Genomic DNA, 26,007 nt, shown 5'->3' on the forward strand with positions numbered 1-26,007 from the left:
CCTATTGTTGGGCTTTGTTCACCAAGTTTTACCTGTAATGTCAGGATAAATAATGACAGTTGTATAATTATTATAGTTAGCACTTACTGAATGATAAACTTTATAAGCTCTTTTTATGTATTTTCTTCAGTCTTCACAACAACTTTGTGAGATATGGATCTTTATATTTTCCTTTTATAGAGAGGAATCTCAGACCCAGTGAGTTTAAGTAATTTGCCCAAGAGTTTATAACTAGTGTGTAATGGAGTGGGGATTCAAAGCCAGGTAATTATTAAGGCAGTCTGTGTTTTTGACCACTATACCAAACTTCTTTTGACTGTAATAGTGTACTGAAATGCTAAGGATGTAAGTTTAGTTAGTCTGGTAGATGTTAATGGTATCCATCATTGTCATCAATATCAAGAATAATGATAATATGGCAACTATCTGTTCCTGTGTGTTTGATTAGGTATTCTGCCAAGTACTGTTTACATATTTAGTGCTTTATAACTATCCCCATTTTTTTAACTTAAGAAACTGAGATGCAGGTAGATTAAATGTAATTTTACATTTACACTCCGCAACTGTTGCCTGAGTAGCTACTGTGTACCAATCACTGTATGAGGTGCTAATTTTAACAAAACAGACCTGCTTCCCTGTTCACTGCTCAAGGTGGTCAAGTACATGGTTGAGACAGACTTGAGTCATTGTCTATTGGACATAAAATTCCTTAACCTTTAAGAGGTATGCGTTATATGTAGATATTGATGTAATTTGAGAACAATAAGGAATAATTGAAAACTTAGAATTATTTTGATACATTTTTCTCCCTTTTAGCCCTTGTGTTTGAGAAGCACTTCCCAGCAACCATTGATTCATTCCAGGATGCAGTGAAATGTTTGTCTGAATTTGCATGCAATGCAGCTTTTCCAGATACAAGTATGGAAGCAATTCGACTTATTCGCCATTGTGCAAAATATGTGTCCGATAGACCTCAGGTATAATGTCACTCAATGAACAAAATTTTACTGAGTACTTACTTTTAGTCTAAAGTTTATTTTGGATTCAAAGGGGTTAGCAAGCATTTTTTTTTGGTCAAGCTATCAACCCAGAAATTATCTGGGTTTGATTCTGAGTTATAATGGTAGCTACCATCTATTTAGAGTGTTGGGTATTTTTCTGAGTGTTTCATTTGTGTTACCCTCTTTAATCATCCTAACTGTATGGGATAGGTGTTATAGTACCAGACAAGTAAAGAAACTGAGGCTAAAAATGTGTCCATGATGCTTGCAGGGTAGCCTTTGTTTTTAGCTGCTACCCTATATTCTTTCTTGTCTGTCATGTTCTATAGTACTGATGTGACTATCTCTGGTTGAGCACTGAAGTAAAAGGTTGAATTGCCTGCCAACTTTAACTTTATCTGAATCTACCCTTGTAACTATTATAAAGATAAGTGATGCATTACAGACTTAGTAATACGATTTTTTTCTACATCCTGACAAAGATTTATGGGTGCTTAATACTTTTCACACTTTCCCACTGTAGCTAGTGGCAGAATGATATCCTAGCCATTTAAATGATCTGAAAAGGAAATCTGATTTAATCTAGCTAAAAATACAGAAAATGTCAGAGTTGAAACTTAGACCTTGATTCAAGTCCAGTTAACTTTATAGGCAGAAATATCCATCTTTTTATAAATCATTGTTTTTCAAATTGCTCACTTTTGATTTATAAAGAAAAATTTAGAGAAAATATATGCTTAATGTGCTTTTCTTCTTGAAGGCTTTCAAGGAATACACAAGTGACGATATGAATGTAGCACCTGAAGACAGGGTGTGGGTGAGAGGATGGTTCCCAATTCTATTTGAATTATCCTGTATCATCAATAGATGCAAATTAGATGTAAGAACCAGGTAACAATCAGTATTTATAAATATTTTGAAAGGTTTAAATTTTAATCAAATTAACTTTTGTTTATGAACACGGATTTACCAAATATAGCAATAACTAGATAGGCAGATTTTCAAATATATTTAATAGAGCAACAATAAAATGGACATATATCACTTTACCTAAAAATTTTATGGTAGCCTTCTTTGAATTTCAGTTCTATGTTAACTTAATACTTTACATATTGTTTTTTCCTACATTTTTTTAACCAGTCACAAATTTGTAGATGTCAAATTTATTTTAGTTCCTTATAAAGGATTATTTCCAAATGTACATTTTTAGTGAATTTTAAGAACCGTTTCTTTGAGAACTGGTCAGTAACATAGTGTTGAACAATATAGATCTATTCAGAAGATTTTTTTCAAAAATAAATCCTCAATAAAAGGTCTGTATGACATGTAGTCTACTTCCAAAGACACTGTTACTGATATTACGTAACTGGAAATGTACTGCATAGATCTCATTTTGACACACTGTATTTTTGACAGCTAATTGAAATGGCCGATTTGCATGTCCTAATATCTGTCAACCCGTGCTAGATTGCATCATGAGTTCAATTTTGTTAAACAAAACCCCTCTTTTAAAGATATCCTTCTTTTTTTTTTTTTTTACATCATTTTTCACATTTTTTTTTCCATCTCGATTGTAATCCCCGTGGGTTTCCCATCACCAAATCACCCGTGTGCCACCACCATAGTCCCATGCATTTCCCTCCCTCCCCCGCCCCGCCCCGTTTTTGATCCCATTCCCCACTCCACCCCCACAACATGTCTCTGGTATATGGTATATGGTTGTTCATTGTTTTTGTTATTTTCTCGCCTGGTCCATTATACCCCTGCTATGAGTGAAACCATCCAGTATTTTTCTTTCTCTTTCTGGCTTATCTCACTAAGCATGATCTTTTCCAGCTCCATCCAAGTTGCTGCAAAAGACATGTGTTTTTCTTTTTTGGTTGCTGAGTAATATTCCATTGTATATATGTACCACATCTTTTTTATCCAGTCATCTACTTTTGGGCATTTGGGCTGCTTCCATGTTTTTCCAATTGTAAATAAAGCAGCAATAAACATGGGGGTACAAGTATTAAAGATACCCTTCTTTAAGAGAATCATTAGCCATGTGGGCAATTACCTTTATTGAATTTTTTTAATAAGAAGGCCTCTATCAAATTAATAATGAAATATAATGGAAAAGTGAACTTCTCCTTTTCTCTCCTATTCGAGAATTACCCCTTCCCCAACCAATATTATATTTGACTTATATCCGAATAAGCTTTTCCTCTCATAGTGTTTGTTGTAAAGATTTTTTGTGAGATCTATAAATAATCCAAAGTAGGATTCAACCTTGGAATTTTTATATTATAGTATTTATTAATAACAAAAATATTATGCCACATGTTACTTAGCAGCTAGACATTAAGAATTGTTTTTCAGTGTTCCTGTTTAGGAACATCATGAAACTCAGATAGCCTCCAATTAATAATCTAGATATACAGATTTCAAATGTCCAGTTACCTCAGTGGTGCAACTAGCATGTCATGTAAATTCAGCATTCCACCGTTGCCCCATTTGTTACATAAAATATGACTCAGCCTTGGAATTTGTTATAGAATTCATGTAGACTGAGTGAACTTTGTTCAGTGATGGCTTTGATTTTCTTACCTTATCCCAGGATTTATTTGGTCTTTTATTTAGATTATATTTAACAACACTATAATTTATATAACAGTAATTATAGACTACCAACACATTTGATTCTCTGAAAATTTTATAGATTTAGGCTTAACCTAGAATCCCAAATAATCTTTTTTTCTTAACTACTTAAGTATTGCTTTTTTTTTTAAGATTTATTTATTTATTCATACAGAACTGGGGTACAGGCCAGAGATGTGGAGGGTGAGAGGATTCACCAGAGACAGAGTGGGGTACAGAACAGGCAGATCGACGAAGTACACTGCTGAGGGGAGCAGTGGGCGGGTCAGGAGAAGTCTGCCACGCCATGTGGTCTCCTCCAGGGCAGGCGGGAATCGAATTCATGTGGAAGCGGCATTAGATTCTCAGTGCTGTGCTTTAACCCGCTGCGCCACCAGGGAGGGCCAAGTATTGCTTTTTAAAAGACTTAACAGTAAGAATGCTTGGAAACCTTTATAGGTCTCTGTTTGCGTTAGGGACCTGAAAGAAACAGGATTCCTACATCTCCCTATCCCCAGACATGGGAATTAGCATCCAGTTATTTGGAGTCTGAGGCAATGGATTTTGAACTCAGGAAATGAAGGAAAACAGGGCCTTGTTCCATTCTGGAGGAAAACATGGAATTTTTACATAGTACTCCTGGAGAAGAGTTTGTGTTTCTTCTATAGGAGATTTTTTGCTATAGTTTCTTCTGCCAATTTTGCACATGAGGTTATCTCATGGATCAAATAAACCATTGTGAATGTAACCATTTTAAACTATTTATTTAGAATCTGCTATGAATCAGGTAGGCATGTACTAGGTCTGGAGGTAACATAACAGCAAACAAGCTAGATCATGTCTTAGTACTTATGGAACCTCTGAAAGAAAATTTTGTTTAGGCTTACCATCAGGTTGTTAAACTAGGGTACAGACCAGAGGTGTCTCTGATAAGAGGATTCACCAGAGACAGAAGAAGAACAGGCAGATTGAAACACACTGCTGAGGGCAACAGCAGGTGGATCAGGAGAGGTTTGCCACACCATTTGGGTCACTCCCCTGCCTGGGGGCGGAACTCATGCTACAGTGGCTTCATAGTGCTGTGCTTTAACCCTTTGGGCCACCAGGGAGGGCCCGAGAAGATCAATCTATTTAATGGTTACATGAAAGTTTTTTTAATTTAAAGAAAGCTAATAAGGAATCAGGAAGACAGTCTTGAATTTCAGGATTAACACTTTCTCGAAAGATGGTGAAAATGATACTAAGCATTTTATTCATTCAACAAATCTTATTGTGTGCCTCATGTATGACAAGCAGTGCTCTTTGCCTGGAATACAGCAAAAACACTCCTGCACACATGGAACTTATATCTTAGTGGATTAGTTTTGTAAATCGTTTTGTTTGAGAATATTACATGAACAAGGTGTATAGTGTTAGCTAAAACTTCCTGTAATTCTTTGAAAAAAATTTTCCAGAAAGTTTTATTTATTCTAATCTGCTATTGATGCATTTTTTTCTTCCTTGACCACAGTGCCACAGAATTAATACTCAACTCATATGACAGTCTTTCCCAATCTGTAATTCCACTTTACTGTTTAAACTGATGGAATGATACAGTGGGAGTGGAGGAAAAGAAAAAAAATTACAGCCCAGGCCTTTGGAGCTATTTCCTAAATGAGGCATAAAGAAACCTGTTTTACAACTTAAAATTTCTTTTTTTAGAAAAGATTTATTTATTTATGCATGTAAGAACTGGGGTGTAGACCAGACGTGCATGGGGTAAGGAGATTCACCAGACACAGAGTTGGGAGCAGAACAGGCAGATCTACTGAAAGACACTACTTGAGGGGAGCAGCCAGGAGAGGTCTGTGCCTGTGGGTCAGCTTTCCTGGCTGAAATTGAACTCTTGCTGTAGTGACTGGCGACAGCTTGACAGTGCAGAGACTACACCACCAGGGAGTCTCACAACTTAGATTTCTTAAAACTCAATACTGTGTTAGTTTAAAACCACTTCAAACTTTGTTTTCAGTAGCTTTGAACTATAAAAACTGTTTTTAGGTGGAGAATTCTGGTGCAGCATATTTTTTTGTATTACAGTTTTCCTAAATATAGTTTATCATTTTAGGGGATTAACAGTAATGTTTGAAATAATGAAAACCTATGGCCATACTTATGAAAAACACTGGTGGCAGGATTTATTTAGAATTGTATTCAGAATCTTTGACAATATGAAATTGCCAGAACAACAGACAGAGGTAAGAGACACAAAATTTTTGTTTCATATAGTCAATCTAAAATATTTTCATTTCTTCACTATATTATAGCATTTTAAATTAAACACATTGACCAGAATAAAAGGTAATTCAACAAAATTCTAAGGTGTTATAATAAATCAGTATGTACTTATAAATAAGAATGATATTTCCAGTTAGAACTGAGGTCAGGAATTTTTAAGTGTTGAACCTTCAGTTTCTTTTCCTAATGTTAACATTGCCATAGCTATAAGCATTACTCACTTTCTTTATATTTCTTAGTGACCTATTCTGAATTGATTAAAGAATACATATTAAAAATTTCATTAATTTTATTTTCAGTATCTTTAAATGTAAACCAATTGAGTATGCCTTTTGGGGAGTGTGAATAGAATATTTAAAGCTTTCTCATTTTGTCCCAAATGTACTTGTTTAAAATACAAGTTTCTGCAATTATTCTTTATGAAAAAAGTAAGGACAATAACATTCTGAATGACACTTTTTGTTTTTTACAATGTTTTCTAGTAATGATATGCCAAGAAAAAAATCAGTTTTATGTTAACCTTTACTGACCCCTTTTGAATACATTCTTACCTATTTTCTTTTTAAAGTCATAATGTTAATAGCAAGGTAGTCCAGTGATAGTTTTTATAGCTAAATACATAGTGCAGAAAAGTCGTTCTGTACAGAGATGGTTATAGGATAATGGAGGTGGCAGGTATTAAGTTGAGGTGAATGCAGTGATATAGAGGAATTAAGTGCTCTGAAAGGAAAACAAACATGGAATAAATATGGAGACATTTCTTTATTAATCCTAGTAGCTAATAAATAGTCTGATCTTCATGTAATGACTTTTTTTCCCTAGAAAGCTGAATGGATGACAACGACTTGTAATCATGCACTTTATGCGATCTGTGACGTATTCACCCAGTATTTAGAAGTACTCAGTGATGTACTTTTGGATGATATATTTGCCCAATTATATTGGTGTGTACAGCAAGGTAGGCATATACCAGATAAGTGACACAAAGTATTAAGTGTGACTATGATGATACATAAATGAATTGCTCCTTTCTTTTTTAGACAATGAGCAGTTAGCACGATCTGGTACAAACTGCTTAGAGAATGTTGTTATCCTGAATGGTGAAAAGTTTACCCTAGAAATCTGGGATAAAACTTGTAACTGCACACTGGATATCTTCAAAACCACAATCCCACATGCGTAAGAAAATTTTATGCAACTTTGTATTTGTATATTGAATATTTTTGAATTTGGAAACAAAATATGTTTGACAGTGACTACTCATAACAAACTTTAAAAATATGTGTTGTATGAGTTTGTATTTATTGCAAATCAAACTTTATAACCATAACTATGAATTAAATTCTTCATAAATGAAATGAAAACCTTTAATTATTCAAAATTCTAATTTTATAAGCTTTTATCGAAATCAAGCTATAATGTGGTCTTAATTTAAAAAAAAGTAATTTCAACATATAGATCAGTTATTATAAAATTTAGCAATCTCAGAAGAATTTATTCGTGAATATTGTATTTCACATTTACCATCTCTTTCTAAGGGTTAAGTTTGGATTTGAAGTATAAAGGAGTTTTCATTAATGGGAAAAGTAAAATATAATCTCACTAAACATCTCTGATAGCATCTGAATTATTTGTAGACAAATTTGAACTTCCCAAAACAACACGGTGGCTCCTTGACCTACCGAGTTCTCTCACCTTAGAGCCACAATTTCTAAATCTATAGGAAGATTCTTACTTTAAAACATAATAAGTAGATATCTGTGTATGCACTGGTGCAAATCTGTATTTGAAAACTATCAGTCCATATTTTTAAGCATCATACATTTTTTCTTGACATATTTTAAGTGCATTTGTATGCCAATCCCTTTATGAATATCATAGTCAGTAGAAAAGTCAAGCAAAAAGAACGTACCTCAAAAAAAGCAAGCTCTAGGTGGAATTACAGAGACGCACAGAAATTCTCTTGGCCTATTTGCAATTATTGCGATTATTATTAATGGAAAGTGTGTATAGACTCCTTTTGACATTGAACTGAAATTATGTATATGTCTCATCTGCCCACTCCCCAGCTCTTGCTTCTTACAAGCAAGAATGTGGGTCTTAATCACCTTTCAATCCTGAGTACCTAATGGCAGTGGTAACAAGTTAGTTTCCTCTCTTGGTTCATACTTATTTTGTTTATTTATACATTTAACAAAAATAGAATCTAGAGAGTTCAGTTAGTTTATCGAAGTCTCAAACTTTTCTGACTTTGAAAAATATTTAGATATTAATAAAAAAGTGAGTTAAAAGTTTTTTAAATTTCTCAGTGTTTTTGCTATAAGACTGATGGCTATACTGCCATTTCATTTATACTGAATCTAGCTAATTGCTTTCTGAAAGTATATATGTATTTTTTTAACTAGATATCTTTTTTCAGCAAATTGCTCTTAGCAGTAATAAAAGAATATGTTCCCAATGATTGCTCTGATTTTGGTATTTTAAAGGCTCTTGACTTGGCGACCCACGTCTGGAGAAACTGTTCCCCAACCTCCATCTCCAGTGAGTGAAAAACAGTTGGTAAGTTTTAATTAGTATGTATTGAATCATTTAATTATTTGTGTTAATTTTTTGATGGGCCAAATTCTTTTATATGAGCCCAGTTTAAATAAAGGATTGGGGGGAGGTTTAAATTTGCTGTCTAAAAATTCTCAGATTTTTCAGGATGGTAAATCTCCCAAATGGCTGAAATTTATCTCTAACTGCTGTGAAGGTTTTTTTAATTACCTTATAGCATAGATTACCTGAGACATAAAGTACGATGATTTCAAGAGTTCTAAGAGGCACCAAATTATGTCAAGATTTCCATGCCAGACTGAAGATATTACTGGATATTAACTTATTTAAATTTAGATGTAGAGCCCTCCCTGGTGGCGCAGCGGGTTAAAGCACTGCACTAAGAAGCTTAAGCCACTAATGCCTGAATTCGATCTGCCTGTTCTGCTCCCCACTCTGTCCCTGGTGAATCCTCTCACCCTCCGCATCTCTGGCCTGTACCCCAGTTCTGTGTGAATAAATAAATAAATCTTTAAGTAAATAAATAAATAAATAAATTTAGATGTGACAGTTCTGTGTGAATAAATAAATAAATCTTTAAGTAAATAAATAAATAAATAAATTTAGATGTGATTTGACCTTATAGAAAAGTTATAAAGATAGTACAAAGAATTGTAATATACTCTTCACCCAGTCTGTTTCCTAGGTTTGCCATAGCAAATTATCACAGACTTAGTGGCTTAAAACAATGGTGATTATATTCTCATATTTCTGGTGGTGAAAGGTCCAAAATCATCAAGGAGTCCACAGGGCAACATTCCCTTTGCCTCTTCCAACTCTGGGCATTCTTTGACTTGTTCACATATTATCCCACTCTGCCCTCCATATATACAGGCTGTGTAAAGTAAACTCTGTATGTGTGTCAGATCTTAACATTAGGTTAAGGTGAGTTTGGGAATGAGAATTAGCTCAGACAATGCATATATAGCTATTGTTAACAATCTGTACCACAGTTGAGCACTCAGTTACTATGCCTTTGCTTGATATTATGGAGTTAGCCCAGTTTTACCCATCAAGACTGGCCATTGGTCTCCTCCCAGACTCCTTCAGGAGCTGCTACTGCCCTAGATCTGTTTCTAGTCTCTTTAATATCTTCCCTTTGTGTTGGTGCCAACACTTGATGCCTACTGCTTCTTATTTCCCACTGCTTGCTTGATTTTTCTCCTTCACACTACTTAAGTTTTGCAAATAAATTGTGGTATGTTCTTCACTGCCATTCTTAGTGGAATTATTCCTGGCTGTGCACTGACAGATTGCTTTTTAAAACTCAAACATAGAGGGGTCCTTTCTGGTGGCACAGCCGGTTAAAGCACAGCATTAAGAAGCTAAAGCCACTTCAGCATGAGTTCGATCCCCGCCTGCCCTGGAGGTGATCCACATGGCGCGGCAGACCTCTTGCGACCAGCCCGCTGCTCCCCTCAGCAGTGTACTTTGTCAGTCCACCTGTTCTGCTCCCCATGCTGTCTCTGGTGAACCCTCTCACTGCCCCTGAACCTCTGCCCTGTACCCCAGTTCTGTATGCATAAATAAATAAATCTTAAAAAAAAAAAAACTCAAACATAGACAAGTACTCAGTCACTATAAAAAAATTTTTCTAACAGTATAGAAGAACATAGGGTAAAATACACAAGTCCTTTTTTATGCTACTTCCTTCAACAATAGCACCAGTATTTAATATTATGGTGTATAACCCTTCCATTGTTTTCTATATATTTACATATATGTACATAATTAATATTGTATGTAGTTTTTAAAAAATAAGTCTTATTAAGACTAGTCTAGTTAAGACTAATTCTTAGAAGATAGCTCTTCCTTTTCCACTAGAATCCTTTTTCAATAGGGGAGTTCTGGGCATACTATCTCTGGTGATGAATTGTTGAAAGAAATGGCAAAGTTTTCCAAAAATCATCCTTATTTACAATCAGAAAAAATAAGAAATTCCTAATGTTTGGGAGAATTTTTAAATGCCTAATGCCATTACGTAGTTTTTGTGGTTGTTTAGTTTTCTGGGGAGAAGCTGCTTAGAAATTAGAATATTCAGAGAGCCAGTGAACAGACTTAAAGAGTATTAAAATCAATGCTTTCATTTATCTTTATTAAGACACAGAGTTCTTTCCAAATACATGTGGTAAAGTGTTCAAGTTAAAAAGAAGCACTTGTTTTTATAGTTCATTTTTTTAAAAAATTCCCTTAGAGAATTTATAAATTTGTAAGTGTTGCTATATATAGTTGTAGATTTAAGGGTTTTTTTTTTATTATCTTAGAACATTAAACTGTTGGTTTCATACATTTATTTGTAAAAGCTTCATATGTACTAAACACTCATGAAAAATACAAAGGAGAATTATAACAACAACAACAATATAGCTTTAGATTTGTGTAGCACTTCTCTAAAAAATATTTTTACACTTGAGCTTTCCAAAATTTTTTGACTGGGTTTGCTCTGTGTTCATCACCATTTTATACAGAATAGAAAAATAAAAGATTTTAAACTGATATTGTTTAAGTTAAAATACTTTGAATAGCACTGTTTCCTGGGAATGCAGGCCCATTTTCCTCCAAGAAACCAAGGTCTGAAAAGAATTGTTGGTAGAATTCTGTTTCTTTATTTTGTCTTAGAAATGGCAAAATAGATTATATCTGAGTTTCTAAATGTTTTCAGAATCAGGATGATTTTAAGAGCAGAAAATGTGAGTATGATTAATCACATAAAACTCATTATGTTAAGAGAGCAAAGTTACCGCAACAGGTTCTTTTTTTAAAGATTCATTTATTTATGCATACAAGAACTGGGGTGTAGGCCAGAAGTGCAGGAGGTGAGAGGATTCACCAGATACACAGTGGGGAGCACAACAGGCAGGCGAGACAGGAGAGGTAGGTCTGCTGTGCCATGTGGGTCGGCTCCCTGGCTGGGGATCAAACTCATATTGCAATATCTGACCATATCCGAATAGCGTGAGACTTAATCCCTCGTGTTATCCAGGAGGCACCTGTTTTCTCAACAGTTTTTTAAGTGTTAGGTAGTTCAATTTTGGTAAAAGTCATGTAAATATGAAATTAATATCTTATAGCAATCTTCCAGTCAGCAACTTGGACAAATTCAGATTTAAGAATTTTGTCTTAGAAATGGCAAAATAGATTATATCTGAGTTTTAATGATTTAGTCCAAAAACATTTCCCATCAATTACTTTTCCTATGTTTGTCAGCAACTAGTTCAATAGATAATGTAGACTCATCACTATTTTCATATCTCTTGGATCCAAGTTCTGTCTTCTGAGTATGCTGTATATAACTCTAATAAAATAGAGCTAGAATGTGAGCAGTCAGCTACTATGTATAAAGTGCTGACACTGTGCCAGTGATTCGCCTTTTTAATCTAATAATTAACCTGCAAGAAAAGTTTTGTCTCCATTTTCAGATCAAAAAAACCTCAGCTTAAAGTTTTCTTCTGTAAGATTACCCTTTCCATAATGCTGGAACTGAATTGTAGTGTAGCTGTTGGACTTCATAGTTTTGTTTCTATTTCTTGTTCTTGGGGGGTGTGAAGCATGAGACCAATGAGAATTAGTAAGCTTTTCTCTATAGGCAATCAATTCTTATCACCATATTGGTAATCTTAAATATTTTTCTCATGTCTAGAATCACAGTGCAAAAATGTCATTTTTCCTATGGATATAATGTAATTTTTAAAACTCAGAAGATATTTTCATCCTTAAGATTTACTCTTTATACTTCTCATGAATTTTTAATTTTTTAGGATACAATATCGCAGAAATCTGTAGATATCCATGATTCTGTTCAACCAAGATCTGCAGATAATAGGCAGCAGGCTACACTGACTTCTGTCTCCACTGTGAATGATGAAGGCAGCAAAATTAAACCTACAGCAAGTGAGTTTTTTCTGTTAATAAAAACTGTGTACTTGGTTTGATATGAGGAAGGGGTGATATATTTGCCTTTACTTTTATTAATAACAGACATACACTTAATTGATGGTGTGCTCAGTTACTGTGCCCCTGCCTGGACACCCCCGATAAATAGATACTCTTGCAGATGTTTAGGAATTCTAATACCTGCAACTTTTGCACAGTGCTTTTGACTAATGTTTGTTTTCAACAGGAGAGTCATCACTCTCCATCCCTTTCTGTATGCCAGCCCCATCTTATTTCTGCAAAAGTGGGGTCCTGTTTGACTTTCTGCTACCACTCTTGATGGTGAGGGACCAGTGATTTCTAATAGGACTTCACCTTTCTAAGAAGCAGTTCATCTTTACAGTCTTCTTCTCCCTTTCTCATATTCATGTCTCAGTTATCCCTCCCTCACCTTCTTGGCTCTTTCATAAAGAAAGGTAAATACTTCTTTTTTCTTTTCTTTTTTTTTTTTAAACTGAATTGGTCAAATATGTTTATTGAAGGAAAATTATAACAGCCCTCATCCTGGGGGAAACAGGAACACATCTCTAGCTACTTTTTAAATTATTTGTGTTTTTGTTTTTGAACTGGCATATTCTTTTGAGATAACATTGATCTACAATATTTTTTATGTATCTTATGATTTAAGGTCTTCAAATCAAATCTTAAATCCATTTTTAATTAATCTTAGTAAATTCTATGAGATGATACTCTTATTTTCATTCTTTTGTATGTGGGTGTCCAGTTTTCCAATATCATTTTTTGAAATATATACTCTTTACTCCTTTGTTATAGATTAATTTCATAGAAACAGATTTATTTCTGGTCTGTCAATTCTGTTCCATTCATCTTAGTGTCTATAGTTATCCAACATCTTACTGTTTGTAGTACTCATATTTTGAAGTCTGGGAGTGTGATGTTGTCATTGTGTGGGGTGTAATTACAATTGCATTGGCTTTTTAAGCATCTTTTGTGGTTCCATATAAGTTTCAGTAATACTTGTTCTATTTTGTTAAAAGATGCCATTGAAACATAGATAGGGTTTACATTGGAGATCTGTATGTTGCTTTAAGAAAACTAATTCTTTCAATCCATCCACAAACAGGGGATAGTTTTCCATTTCTTTGTGTCTTCTGTTTTTTTTGTTTGTTTGTTTTTTGTTTTTTTAAATTTATTTTATTTATGCATACAGAACTAGGGTGCAGGCCAGAGGTGCAGGAGCGGTGAGAGGATTCACAAGAGACAGAGTGGGGAGCAGAACAGGCAAGTTGGAAAAGTATACTGTTGAGGTGAACTGCTGGCTGGTCAGTAGAGGTCTGTAGTTCCATAAGGATCACCTCCGAGGCTAGGGGTATTCACAGACTTGAAGTTTATGCCTAGATATTTATTTTTTTGTTAAGATAAATAGGATGGTTGTCTTGATTTCTTTTCTAGTTTGTTGTTTACATGTAAGAACATAACTGAGTTTTATAAATTGATTTTGTAACCTACTACTTAAGTGTACTAATTTATTGTTTCCTACTAATTTTTAATGGAGTTTTTAGGGTTTTCAATATATTATATACCACCATCTGTAAATAGTGAGAGTTTCACTTTGCCAATTTGGATTCCTTCTATATCTTTTTCTTTCCCAATTGTTCTAGCTAGGATTTCCAAAACCAAACGTAGAGAAATGGTAACTGTCACTTTGCCTCATACCATGATCTTAAAGGAAAAGCTTTCAGTTTTTTACCATTGGTTTGGGTCTGTCGTGTATGAGCTGTTGGTCTGCATATATGACATTTATTATGTTAAAAGATATTTTCTTCCTTATATTTTTCAGGGATTTTTATCACCACTACACCTTGAATCTTATCAAATGCTTTCTCTACATTTCTTGATATAATTATCCAGTTTTTACCTTTTCTTTTGTTGATTTAATGAACTTCTTTGAACCTTCCTTGCTTTCCTTGAATACATACCAACTGGTTCTGGTATATGATCCTTTATTGTTTAAATTTAGTTTGATAGGATTTTGTTGAGAATTTTTGTATATATATGAACATCATATATTTCCCTTTTTTGTGATGTCTTTGCTTAATAGTATCAAAGAGTAATATTTGGTCTCACAAAATTGTGTTTAGAAGCATTACATTTACCTGAATTACCTGAAAGAGTTTAAGAAATACAGATATTAATTTGTCTTTAAAGATTTGGTGAAACTATCTGATCTTTGTCTTTCTGGTGATGCCTTTGATTATTATTTCAATTTCTTACTTATTAATTGGTCTTTTCAGCTTTTCTAATTCTTCCTGATTCTGTTTTGGAAGGTCACATTTTTCTAAGAATATGTCCAGTCTAGGTTATTCAGTTTATTGGCATATAGATGTTCATACTAATCTTTCGTGACCTGTATTTTTGAGATGTATTTTGTAACTACTCCTTCATTCCTCATTTATTAAAGTTACTCCCTTTTCTACATTGTAGTGTTGCTACAGGTTTGTCTATTTTGTTTATTTTTTCAGAGAACTAGCTTTGGGTTTTGCTCATATTTTGCCCTCACCTTTAATTTTTATTTCATTTATCTGTACTCTAATCTTTATTATTTCCTTCTGGCTTTTGGCTTTGTTTATTCTTTATATAGTTCCTTAATTTGTACGGTTACATTTATTTGTGCTCTTTCTTGTTTCTTGTGGTGCTTGTATACCATTATATTTCCCTCCTAGTACTACTTTTGCCTTGTCCTATAGTTTGTTGTAGTTAATGTCTTCATTTTTGTTTCCAGGTATTTTTTAACTTCTTAATTGATTTCCTTTTTAACCCAGCACTCATGTAGTACATTTTTTCAGTTTGCACATAGTATAGGTTTTATCTGCTTATTTGTGTTTGCTCCCATTGTGGTCAGAGAAGGTACTAGATAGATTTTAGTCTTCACAAATATATTCAATTTTGTTTTATTACCTGGTCAGTCTTGGGAAATGTTCCATGTGCACTTAATAATACCTTATCTTCAACTTTTATTGTATAGAACGGCTTATAAGTGTCTGTGAAGCCCATGTGCACTACTAATTCTTTAGGGCTGTTGTTTCTTTGACAGTTTTCTGTCCAGTTGCTATGTTCATTGATGGTTATGGGTATTGAAGTACATACTACTATTGTGCTGCCTCTAGAGTCTGTTTTGAAATTTGATAATAGTTGTCTTACATATTTTGATGCACCTTCATTGGTATATATATATACCGATGAATATTACATTTTCCTGATGTGTTAATCCCCTTATTCATTATATAGTATCTCTGTTCTTGTTGCCTTTTCGATTTGGATCTCTATTGTATCTGTTTTAAGTATGGTTGTACCTGCCTTTCTTTGGGGTGTATATGTAAGAATGAATTTTGGGTCATATGTTAATTCTAAATTTAACTTATTGAGGAACCACTGAAGTGTGGAACTGAGGGTACACTATTACATTGTCACTAGCTATTATAGTTCTTCAATATTTTATAAACATTTACTTATGGAGATTTTTGGTTTGTAATAATAACCATCCTAGTGAATGTGAGTTGTATTTCATAGCAGATTTAATTTGCATTTCTCTAGTATGAGCAAATGATGGTGAACATCTTTTGAGGTGCTAGTAACAATTGCATGCCTTCTTTAAAGCAATACCTATTTATGTCCTTTGCTCGTTTTTAATTGGGTGTTTGTCTTTTTGTGTTGAATTTTCAGAGTTTGTTAAATAGTCTGGATGCTAAACTCCTCTAAATAATGATCTGCAAGTATTTTAATCTGTAGGTGATCTTATAACTGTTTTGATGACATCTTCTGATGTCCAAGTTATTTATTTTGATGTTCAGTTTATCTGCTCATGCTTTCCTAACTGAGAATCCAATGCTGAATCTAAGATCATGAAGATTTTTTGAATGTTTTCTTCAATGAGTTTTATAATTACATTATTGATCTATTTTGAGTTATTTTTTCAGAGAATTTTTATTAATGCTAGGTGCTTGTACTTGAGAAATGTCAGATTTGTATCCTACTTCAAGGGAACTAGTTTCACTGTGCCTTGCATATGTATGTGTTTATCTGTGCATATAAAGCAGGTAAAGTAAGAACTTGGTCATCACACATTAGGAAGTTCTCATTTAATTAATCTTGGAATATACTTCTGACTGGACCAAAGTGTGCTGCTTTCCCATGGTGTGGAGCTATCAGATTTCCTACAAACAGTTCCCTCAGAGTTCTTTGATTCAGAACAGGTGGAGTGGGAGGAAGAGAAATTGTCTACCATGTTCCCATGAGACCTTTCACTTGGCAGACAGGTTATTGTTTCTCTGTTCGATGAAGAGACCATCTTCTATTCCAAAGAAGCATGGCACAGACTTGCTTACTTTGCCTTTTTCAAAGAGCATCTCTTACTCTTTCTACATTTTTTCAGAAAATATCACTGATCCATGTAGTCTTAATTTAGTGTCTACTATTCCAATTCTTGGTCAACTTTTTCTCTACCCCATATTGACCCTGTGAAATATAACCCTGATGTCAACACTCATAAGTAAAATTTTTCTAGATAACTATATCCAAATATACTGCTAGTTTTTAGTAGTCAGATTGAAGTTATATCATTGTCCTTGTAGTTGTAACCTCATCAACCAAACTCTTCTTCATACCTATTAGTAGCTAACATTGGAGCTGATGAAAACTCATCTTGCTAGTCATTAGCCTTCCACCTGGTCTCTTCAGTGTCCCATGTGTGTTGCTGGGAGTCTCTTACTCTAGGACCCTGAGTGTTTTTCCGATTCAAATGAGAGGTGAATGGTCCATAGTGACTGTGTTGAAGGACTAGGAAGAAGCCCTTAGAGAATGAAACAGCCATGGGACTTGTAGGTTTCTTTGTTTTATTTTGCTTTTTCACTTGAGGTCTAAAACTAAGAGCTAAGTGTTCGACATACCAGAACTAAATGTAAAACCACATAGGAAAAAGCCTTTATTAACCATCTAAGTAAGAATAAATTTAAGCAAACTGTTTTGAAACCTGCCTCTGCCACCCTCCCTAAAGTCCAAATACTTGAATTTAACGAATATTTTAATTACCAGCACCGACTATAGGACATTCCTCTTTGGGTAGTCCTCCAGTTCAATGGAAAAGCAACCACTTAGACCTTAGGCCTAACCAGCCCTGAAACCTGCATGGCAGCAATGCACGCTCTTACAGCATCTCAGTAGTTGAATTCTCTTTCCTGATCATAGACATACACATTTGCTTAACTGGTGTGATCAGTGAAATGGAAAATTCTTCTTATAAAGTGTCTTTATGGATTGGTAGATTGTCAGAAAGGTGCTGTTGATTTCTTTTTCCACATTCTAGGAATGTAGCTGTTACAACTCAGAGGCAATGTGGACTGCATTTTAAGATGCTTTATAATTTGCTTACTTTTGTAGTAATACTCTTAGGATAACTTTTTTGTTGACGTCTTTGCTTATGGATCCATTTGGAAAGGTGAAGTTATGATAACCATAACTAGTAACCTGGATCCAAGTAAAGAATAAAGGTTAACTTTTGTACAACTTCATTTGTCAGAATTCTTGGCTATCTCTTGCTTTTCACAGATCTAATTAATGTCTGATTTTTTGTTTTTGTTTTTTATGAAAAGGTTTTCATGTTACCTATTTTCAAAGTTCAAAAATTTTTTAGCACATGCTATTAAGGTTTTAATTTTTGGTCCATCTTTTACATTTTAGTAAAAAATAACTTGTAGCTCTTTTAAAAAATTAGAATCTTTCTAAACATTATTTACTGTTTTAAATTTGTTTACTAATGTAAGTTGAGGTTTTTCCAAAAATCAATTAACCAATTTTCAAGTGGCACTGTGTACAAAAGTAGTATGTCCTTTCAGTCTGCTATGTGTACATTGCCTTTATATGTACTAATATTCCTTAGCATTGTAATGTTAGAGAAATTACAAGGATTCAAAATAATTTTTGTTTGCATGTGCATTGGGTGGGTTTCCTCACAGAATTTCCAGAACAAAAATTGTTTGCTGCCCTGTTGATTAAATGTGTTGTGCAGCTGGAACTCATCCAGACTATCGACAACATTGTGTTCTTCCCAGCCACAAGTAAGAAGGAAGATGCGGAAAACTTAGCTGCAGCACAGGTAAGGAGGTCTATGAGGACAGCTACTGCTTCATTGAACAGGAAGTTAGTTGTTATAGCTAGCGCTTCAAAGCAGGTCAGTCTAGAGATTAATTTTGGATATCTTCATCATAGAGATGTCCTTTAAACCATGGAACTTGGTGACATCAACTGTAGAAATGTGTACTGAGGTGAAAGAAGGATCAGGGAGCTTCCCATTTTCCTTCATTATTTAGTGCTTTGGTGATGAAACAGCTGGTAAAGAGGTTAAGAACAAGGGATCAAAGAAGCATGCGAAGGCCAAGAAACATTGTTGTCCTGTATTTCAAATGAGGACAGTATTTTAAGAAGAAGGGTGTGATCAGTTTTGTCAGATGCTCAGTAGGTCAAAAATATTCCATCTAAGAATTACCCTGTAGAAATTTGGTGAGCTTTAATGACCTTGACATTGTGTTTAATTATAACTTTGAAGACAAAAACATTATAATCGGTGTAAAAGCAGAAAGAATTGCAGGCATGGATATTAATAAACTCTGTCAAGGAACTTTGCTATAAAGGGTAAAGAGAAAGGGGATAATAGTTGAAAGGACGAGAAGATCAAAAGAATGATTGCTGTTGAGTTTTCTCAAGGAAAGAGAAAAACTGAGTGCCGAAAAGAGGGAGACAGTTGATAGAGTAGTCTTTTTGGGTGAATGGAAATGGCACAGCATTCAAAATCCACAGAGGTTGTTGGAAAGCAGTACAGACAGTTCCAGGAATGAAGCAGAGGGTATAGATTATAAATGCTGGAAGTTTGGTCTAGTTCCTGGTGGGAGTATCCATTTCTGGTTTCACACTGAGATTAGAAGAAAAGCCATCCTCCAAAAGAAGTTACAGAGAAGTTGTTAGGTACCTGGGGAAAAGGGAAGCGAAAACACATGAGAATCATTCAGGAAAGCCTATCAGGAAGCCTAGGAGTGTTGTTGGACAGCACCATAGTCTTCTGGATTCAGAGAGAAACTGAATTCTGGATTCTGTTTTCCCTACTTCTGTTAATATTGTGTGGGTGCAGATATGGAGTAAACCGTTTTATTAGCCAATTACTTAGAAGTAGAGGTGACTGTTGTCATACAAGAAAGTGGTTATAGTTGTGGATTCCAAACTGAGCACACTGAGGGATGAGGAACACTATGACAAGCTAGGAGAATGACCTGCAGATTCAGTAGGGGGGGCAGAATTCTTGATGTTAAAAATTATGAGGCAGATGTATAGAATGAAGATTGTGGAAATAACAACATGGATATTTACCTATTTTCTATAGAGATAAAACAGATTAGTTTCTGTGGCTTACTATATATAAAACTAGTCTTTGGGGAACATTCTGAATTTACTAAAATTCATGTGTCGGGATGGTTTGTTTTCCAAAGAGAGATGCTGTGGATTTTGATGTTCGAGTTGATACTCAGGACCAAGGAATGTATCGCTTTTTAACATCACAGCAACTTTTTAAGCTACTGGATTGCTTATTAGAATCACATAGATTTGCAAAAGCGTTTAATTCCAACAATGAACAGAGGACTGCTCTCTGGAAAGCAGGTAAGCTGCATCGACCTGTTTATTTTTTTAAGTTTTACTGTTCAGTGTTAATAGGTATGCAGCACATAATTTACTTTTTATCAGAATTCATTGGTTGTATACTTCTTGTCTGTGCATTTCACTGCATCAACTTTACCAAATAATCAAGAGACAGTCTGCCATGTTGATAGTACACCAAAACTACCTGGATAGATTAGCTTTTCCCTTAGCTATTGTTGACTGGCTTGTTTGTTTGTTTGTTTTTAACATTATTTACCCAGTTCAGGCTTCTCTGTTGATGTTATCAATGTATTTAAAGCTGCTGATATTTTCACTGCCTTGCTGGTAGGTGTGGTGTGGCAACATATATCCAAAAGGTGTGATCCTAGACCTCTGAATCATACACAGTGCTGTAAACCAATGTTATGCAACAAAAACAAACAAAAAAGGCTGTTCTTTTATCATAAGTGTATGTGAAGGTACCAGACACAACATTTAGCATATGTAGTGGGAGGACTTAGTTATCTGGGAGGACTCTATTAAGTTACGGATTATAATTATTGCGGAACAAGCTGACAAATTTAAATAAAAGGTGAATTTTACACTAGTTAATTATGCTAACAAAATAGGTAACATTTAAGAAATATGTTACTTGGTACCTTATTGGATGCCAGCTAGTTCTGGAAGAGTGAGAAGCAGTAGACTATGGCAGGAAGGGAGTCTAGGGAAAAGAAGAGAGGGAGCTGATATTTATTAAATTGTTCATGTTCTGTCAAATAAAATTTGGTACTTACATTTATCTATTTTATTTAATCCAAACTTCTTTTTTACTCTTAGTTAAGCCCATGTCCTGTCAGTCTTTTCATTTGGAACGTAACCTTCTGGAAAGATGACTCTACTTACTTTTCACTGTCTTGTGTCTTAAGTTGTCAGTACTCAAGTGGGATTATCCTATGACCAGAAGACTTTTCATTTACCCACACACTGTGCCCTTCCTGACACTAGCCTTTAAAATAGCCTCACTGCTTAAGGTCTGCCTTTGCTTCTCAGGGAGGCCTCCTGCAGGCTGTGCAGGCCTTTAAATTGCAATTCCATTCCAGGAGTTCGTTTCCAACATCAAAAGCTATTTTGTATTTCACATCCCCAGCTTGAAAGGGGAAATTCTAACCATAGATAAATCATCTCTTTGCTTGGCGTCCCCAGTGTGTCTGAACGTGCCTTCCCTGAATAACTGCTCTCCCCTTGGACCATCTCACAGGTGCCAAGGCCCTGGGGCACAAGCTGCTGTGACTTAGGGATGCTCTATGAACAGCAGATGCAGTAACTAAATGAATACAAAATGGGCCTCTGTACAGGTTGTTTTGCCTTTGTGTAAAATGCTTTCCTAAATTAATCCCAGAAACTTCCCCTTTCTGCAGGGTTCAAAGGCAAATCCAAGCCCAACCTTCTAAAACAGGAGACAAGCAGCCTGGCCTGTGGGCTGCGCATTCTTTTCCGAATGTACATGGATGAGAGCCGGGTCAGTGCCTGGGAGGAGGTCCAGCAAAGGCTTTTAAAGTAAGAATCTTGGCTAAGTTTCTACCCTTACATGTAGAGCTACCTGGTACCTGGAAAGGGGAAGTAGGATTGCATTTGGGACAGATCCAATTTCCAACCTCTTGACTAGGAGTTGTAGGATGAACCAGATCACAAAGAGATTGTAAAGACTAATAAAATAAAATACCATCTGGTAGATAAATGTGTTTTTTGCACAGTTGGTAATGTATACCAATCAGGTTTGGTGTTGCTGTTACAGGACAGAGGAAAAAGTTTTCTCTCTTAAAATTTATGAACTTTAAATGTTCCAGTATTAAGGCTTTCTTCAGGCCACGGATAGCTCCATTTTTACAAACTGACTCTTTGTGAAAGTGAAACCCTGCCTGCCTGCATTTACTTTGGAAAACATTGGAATTTTGGTTGCTGTTTTATCTTTTGGTCTTCTGTCTTGACTTCATGTCAGCTTAAAATTCTGTCTTTTAAAGTGAAAACTCACAGTAATAAAACATGTCATTTAGAAAGAATGCTATCATCTTCTTTGTATTTTTAGGTCTGCTTTGGGAATAGACTTTATTGGAGACCAGCTAGTAACATTTTAGGTCAGCTAGTAGTCTCTGTCTTCCCATTTTATTGGTGAGACTGTGAAGGCTCAACTTAAACCCCAAAGTCAATGGAAGGAAGCCCCTGGCTTTCAGCCCAGGTCTCTTGATTCCAAGCTTGTGCATGTGCCTGCACACAGGCTATGAATTCAGTAAAACTAAGAAAATTAGGAAAAATACGATTTTCTAGATAAGTTGCAATGACTTATCTTCATGTCTTTGGTTTTCTATAATGTATATAAAGTTTACATTGATACTTCAGTTAGTGTGGGCTTAGAGAATTTAGCAAGTTCATCCCCTCCTTGTCTTCACTGTTCTTTCTTAGTGACTGTGGTTGTGGCACCAGCCGGTGTGCAGACACAGGTAAAAGTGAACCTTTTCTGTTACAGTGTCTGCAGTGAAGCACTAAGCTACTTCCTTACCCTAACATCAGAGAGCCATCGGGAAGCCTGGACTAACTTACTGCTTTTGTTTCTAACTAAAGTTCTAAAGATAAGTGATAATAGAGTAAGTATGGGACATCATATTCTGCCCAGCATGGTGCCCAAGAGGGAGGGAGAATAACAAGTTTGTAACTGAGAAGTTGAAGAAAATCTCACCAATGGTGAAAGCTATTTACCTACTTGTTATTTTTTATGTAAACATTTTTCAAAACCCAGGGAGATAGAGCCGGGGCCACACTGTCTGTCTGCAGAACCATGTGGTTTAACTTCATCTTACTAGTCTTGCCTTCTCCCTGATCCTCCTCTGTTCTCTAGTCAGTGATTCTGTGGGGCATCTAGTAGATGAGGACTTAGAATCCCTTGGGATCATGGGCAAGCTACTGTGTTCCAAAACACACTCATACTTCCTTTTTGACCCCCCGAATACCTTTCCTCAACCCCATTTTAGAAACTGCTACCCAGCATAAGCCTTTCCCACTGCTGCCCCTCCCCCTCAACCCTTACTCCCCCACTCCTTTTCTTACTTAAGACAGGATGCTTCAGGTTTCAGCCATTCCTTTGAAATACTTTTTTCCTTATGACTCCAAACCCATAATGAGTGGGCTAAAAGTCATTTTAAAATTTTATAGTAGTAAAAAATAAATATATATACTTAAGGTTTTCAAAAATACTGTATTTCACTCTAAAAAAATATATAGCAAATAATTGTTCACATAAGTGGAAATGTGATCCCTGGATGGTTTGACACGATAGTCCCTCATGGCACAGGGCACCCTGTAACAGTCCTTTGATGCCCCTCAGTTCTCACAGACTTTCAAGTCAAATGCCTGGCTTTCATGTCCTTCTAACTTCTTGGCCAGGTAAGACCTCGAGAAATGACCCAAGACACCGAAAGCAGGGTTGCCAGGAAAGACTCCAAACTCACCTCTTACTCCACAGCTTGCTTTTTTGCCTCAGATATCATACTGATTCCTGGTAGATTGTGTGGTGTGGAAAGTAGAAAAGGAAAAAGGCAGCTGACTAATTTCATACATTACTCGGCAAAGCTACAAAGTAATACCAATTAGCTATAAGTATGGAATGTATAATTTTTGCCTGGCAACTCTATTTTAAATATATTGAGATACTAGGTAGAATTTTTCCTGAAGATTAATATTTAACAAATAAAAGATATAATTTCAGTAACCAACCTTTGGTTTATGAAAACTCATAAGTGGTTCCTCCTTCAGTCCTTCCTTTTATTTATTACCCAAGAAAACCAAAGATAAGTACTGTGTCTCTACCAAGGTAATGTTAAGGCAAATGGTTTTCAACATAAAGACAACAAAGTGAAAATGTTTAGATCCAGTTGAATACTTCATAATCTTTCAGTTTCCTGATGAATATACTCACTTTATCACAGATGCCTTTCCTGTGTCTTCACTCTATATATTTCAAGTGGTTTGACTTTTAAGTAAATTCATGTTCTGCAGTTTAGAATATAGTCATTACTAACAGAAAAATTCATTCCCTTTCTCCCCCCAGTTTAAAGCTCATGCATCATTCTACTATCCTCTCTTGTGTGAAATTATGCAATTTGACTTGATTCCTGAACTTCGTGCTGTTCTTAGAAGATTTTTTCTGCGAATTGGAGTAGTTTTTCAGATATCACAACCACCTCAACAGGACATTGGAATAAGCAAGCAATGATGGGAACTTCATATTTTTCTGTTGGCGTTTACATCCCTCGCTCTTAAAAAGGACCCTGGAGCTGAGGTTTCCTATCTGAAAGAGTTTCTCTGAATTACAGTGTCTAAGGGTTACTGGTACTGATGCTTGAAACTGTAACTCAAACTTGTAATGCTCCAGTCCCTTTTATAACCTGATGGATTAATCCTGTTTGTCATGTTGGGCTCATGTTGTGCAGAAAGCCTGTTTCCACAGTGTCAGTTATGCTCACGTGTCCTTCCCTGAGCGTGGCTGCAGGGAAAGCCTCACATAATTTTGGCAGGTGTGGAAGTGAAACTTACCCAAAGAACTATAGATGTAAAGATTTGAACTTCTGCAAGAAGTACAACTCAGGAGAGCTGTATTTTGAAGGATAAAATGTTTATAGTTGGGGGTTGGGGAGAGAAGAAATTATCGTTCATGGTAAAAGATATTTAGCAACTATGGTATTCTTATTCTGAAGATTTTTGCACACTCAGACTATCTGAGATACTGGTAATCATCATTCTGTGAAAAATGTACAGAAATGCAGGTCTGTAACATAAAAATCTTAAAACATTATATAGTTCTTCCTGCACTGTTTTATTTCTTTATTTTCTTATTCATTTGCTAAATACCTATAATATTTTGTCAAATGCACTAAACATTAAGGTTGAATTTCTGTCTTTTTTTATTTTGTGGGGATTTTGGTTTAGTCCTGGGGTGGGGGGCTGGGGTGGTAATTTTGAGAATATAACATGCCCAAAAGCTGTTGTGGCTGACACTTATTGTGATCAACAACAAAAAGGGTTGAAAATATCCCTTCTGATTTAACTACCTGTAATATACTTCTCTTAGGGCTTTTAAAGATGAGCCATTAAAAATAGAATGATCCTTCATGGACCGAAACTTGAATCACTGCAAAATGAATCTAGGGTGCTGTCACTTTGTTTTCTTTTGGGTGGCGGGGCTTGATGTAGATTTTACTCTTATGTACAGAATTTAATGTTGAATATATTAAAATAACAAATCTGGCATGGTTTGGGGAGGTTAGATTTACTGGAAATGTATTCATACTGTGAATTGTGCTCTGATGGTTAAAAAAAAAAGACAAGGATTGTCAAGCATTCCATATTAACAGTGGATGTAGAAATTTTTTTCAGATGGATAAAATGTATATGGTACAGATGTAAAGTTTTCTATGTAAAAAATTCTGTACAACTTTCTGTACAATATTGATTCTCATCTGGCATATTCTAATCAGGTTATAGTTCAATAAAGTTTTTGAATTATTTCATCAAAGCAATCAAAACCTGTGTAATCCACGGCCCCGTATTTGTGTTTTTGATTTTTTCATGTAAAGCCAAAAAACTTTGAAAAGAATATTTTCAGTCAGAACTATAATATTCTTTGTTTTTTTCTTTCCAGCTTCTGGTATTATATCCTCCCTGATACTCTTTGTCCTGAACCACAGGGTAGTCATAATTTATTACTATTAACCTAGCCCAAGGCTACCCTTTTTCTGAAAGACAGTTAAAATTCCCTTCAGGGCAGTTTGAGTAGAACATTGTATTTCCTAGGAGTTGATTCAAGCTGAAATCTACAGTGTCATTCAGAAGGAACACTGAACACAAGGTAATTTGAAGGCTGTATTAAAACCAAATGTGTAGGATTCTT

The 26,007-nt window shown here is 35.2% G+C and overlaps 1 protein-coding gene across 1 annotated transcript in view; it reads left to right on the top strand.

Annotated features, from left to right (window-relative positions):
• The window catches only part of ARFGEF1 (ADP-ribosylation factor guanine nucleotide-exchange factor 1 (brefeldin A-inhibited)), a 124,941-nt gene extending 99,294 nt beyond the window's left edge, over positions 1–25,647 (top strand). Inside the window, exons 28-39 of the mRNA XM_004679818.2 lie at positions 817–977; positions 1,762–1,892; positions 5,725–5,854; positions 6,717–6,852; positions 6,935–7,073; positions 8,381–8,453; positions 12,248–12,380; positions 18,395–18,534; positions 19,919–20,087; positions 21,485–21,623; positions 22,591–22,708; positions 24,169–25,647. Of these exons, the coding sequence (XP_004679875.1) occupies positions 817–977; positions 1,762–1,892; positions 5,725–5,854; positions 6,717–6,852; positions 6,935–7,073; positions 8,381–8,453; positions 12,248–12,380; positions 18,395–18,534; positions 19,919–20,087; positions 21,485–21,623; positions 22,591–22,708; positions 24,169–24,333 (1,634 nt within the window). The 3' untranslated portion in view covers positions 24,334–25,647. The remainder of the gene's footprint in view (positions 1–816; positions 978–1,761; positions 1,893–5,724; positions 5,855–6,716; positions 6,853–6,934; positions 7,074–8,380; positions 8,454–12,247; positions 12,381–18,394; positions 18,535–19,918; positions 20,088–21,484; positions 21,624–22,590; positions 22,709–24,168) is intronic.
• The last annotated feature ends 360 nt before the right edge of the window (positions 25,648–26,007 follow it).

Source organism: Condylura cristata, unplaced genomic scaffold, assembly GCF_000260355.1.
Source record: "Condylura cristata isolate star-nosed mole 26May11 unplaced genomic scaffold, ConCri1.0 scaffold00009, whole genome shotgun sequence".
Classification (NCBI taxonomy): Eukaryota; Metazoa; Chordata; class Mammalia; order Eulipotyphla; family Talpidae; genus Condylura; species Condylura cristata.